General features: G+C 41.1%; 1 protein-coding gene across 1 annotated transcript; it reads right to left on the bottom strand.

Moving 5' to 3' along the window:
* Window positions 1-326: 326 nt before the first annotated feature.
* Window positions 327-735, bottom strand: LOC117591781 (ubiquitin-conjugating enzyme E2 D2-like; the record flags this gene model as incomplete). The annotated part of the gene is made up of 1 exon (XM_034285088.1): window positions 327-735. A coding segment is annotated over one exon (339 nt), but the record flags the coding sequence as incomplete, so codon positions are not given.
* Between the last annotated feature and the right edge of the window lie 14 nt (window positions 736-749).

A 749-nucleotide genomic window follows, 5' to 3' on the forward strand; every position in this document is an offset into this window, starting at 1 on the left:
TATATCTCCAGTTGTTGTTACAGTATATAGGCGACAATTAAACCACTCAACACGGTTCTCAGTACCTTTTTTATACCCGGTACTCGAAGAGTAAATAAGGTACAGATTTCTTACTGGGTACCGTACCTCGTACCTTTTTAAAATTTTGGAGACCACCATTTAATCAGACAACATTGCTTTTGAAAGAGGCCACAGATTTGTAATATATTTTGTTAACCACTTTCATGTATATATGTAACAATCTTCAGAAGATAATGCTAACGTGGAACACACGATATAGTTTTTGTTAAAGATCTTCAGGGAATTGTCATAAGAATTCTGATATTTGTATGAATATGGGTATAAATTTCTGGGTGGTGTTACTGTGCATTATGTGCATGCTTATCAAAATAGAACTTATGGCATGGCGTAGAGTGTGGTCCACTCTCTGGCGACTCGGTCGTGCTGCTCTCGGTCCCTCTTGTACATGTTGGCAACTACGATTTCCATGGGGTCGTCAGGATTGGGATCTGCTAGCAGCGACATGATCGATAGGAGAACTTTATCTGCCGTCAAGATAGGCGACCAGTTGTTCGATAGTATGTCCAGGCATATGTGGCCGCCACTGGTGATGTTGCAGTGGTAAATCTGAGTCGTAAATTGTACATGAGGCGGGACATACGGGTAGTTATCTGGAAATAATATATCTAATTTAAAGTGCCCTCCCTCATAGGGAGAATTGGAAGGGCCGAGAATAATGCAGTGCCAGT

Source organism: Drosophila guanche, unplaced genomic scaffold (assembly GCF_900245975.1).
Source record: "Drosophila guanche unplaced genomic scaffold, DGUA_6, whole genome shotgun sequence".
NCBI classification, from domain to species: domain Eukaryota; kingdom Metazoa; phylum Arthropoda; class Insecta; order Diptera; family Drosophilidae; genus Drosophila; species Drosophila guanche.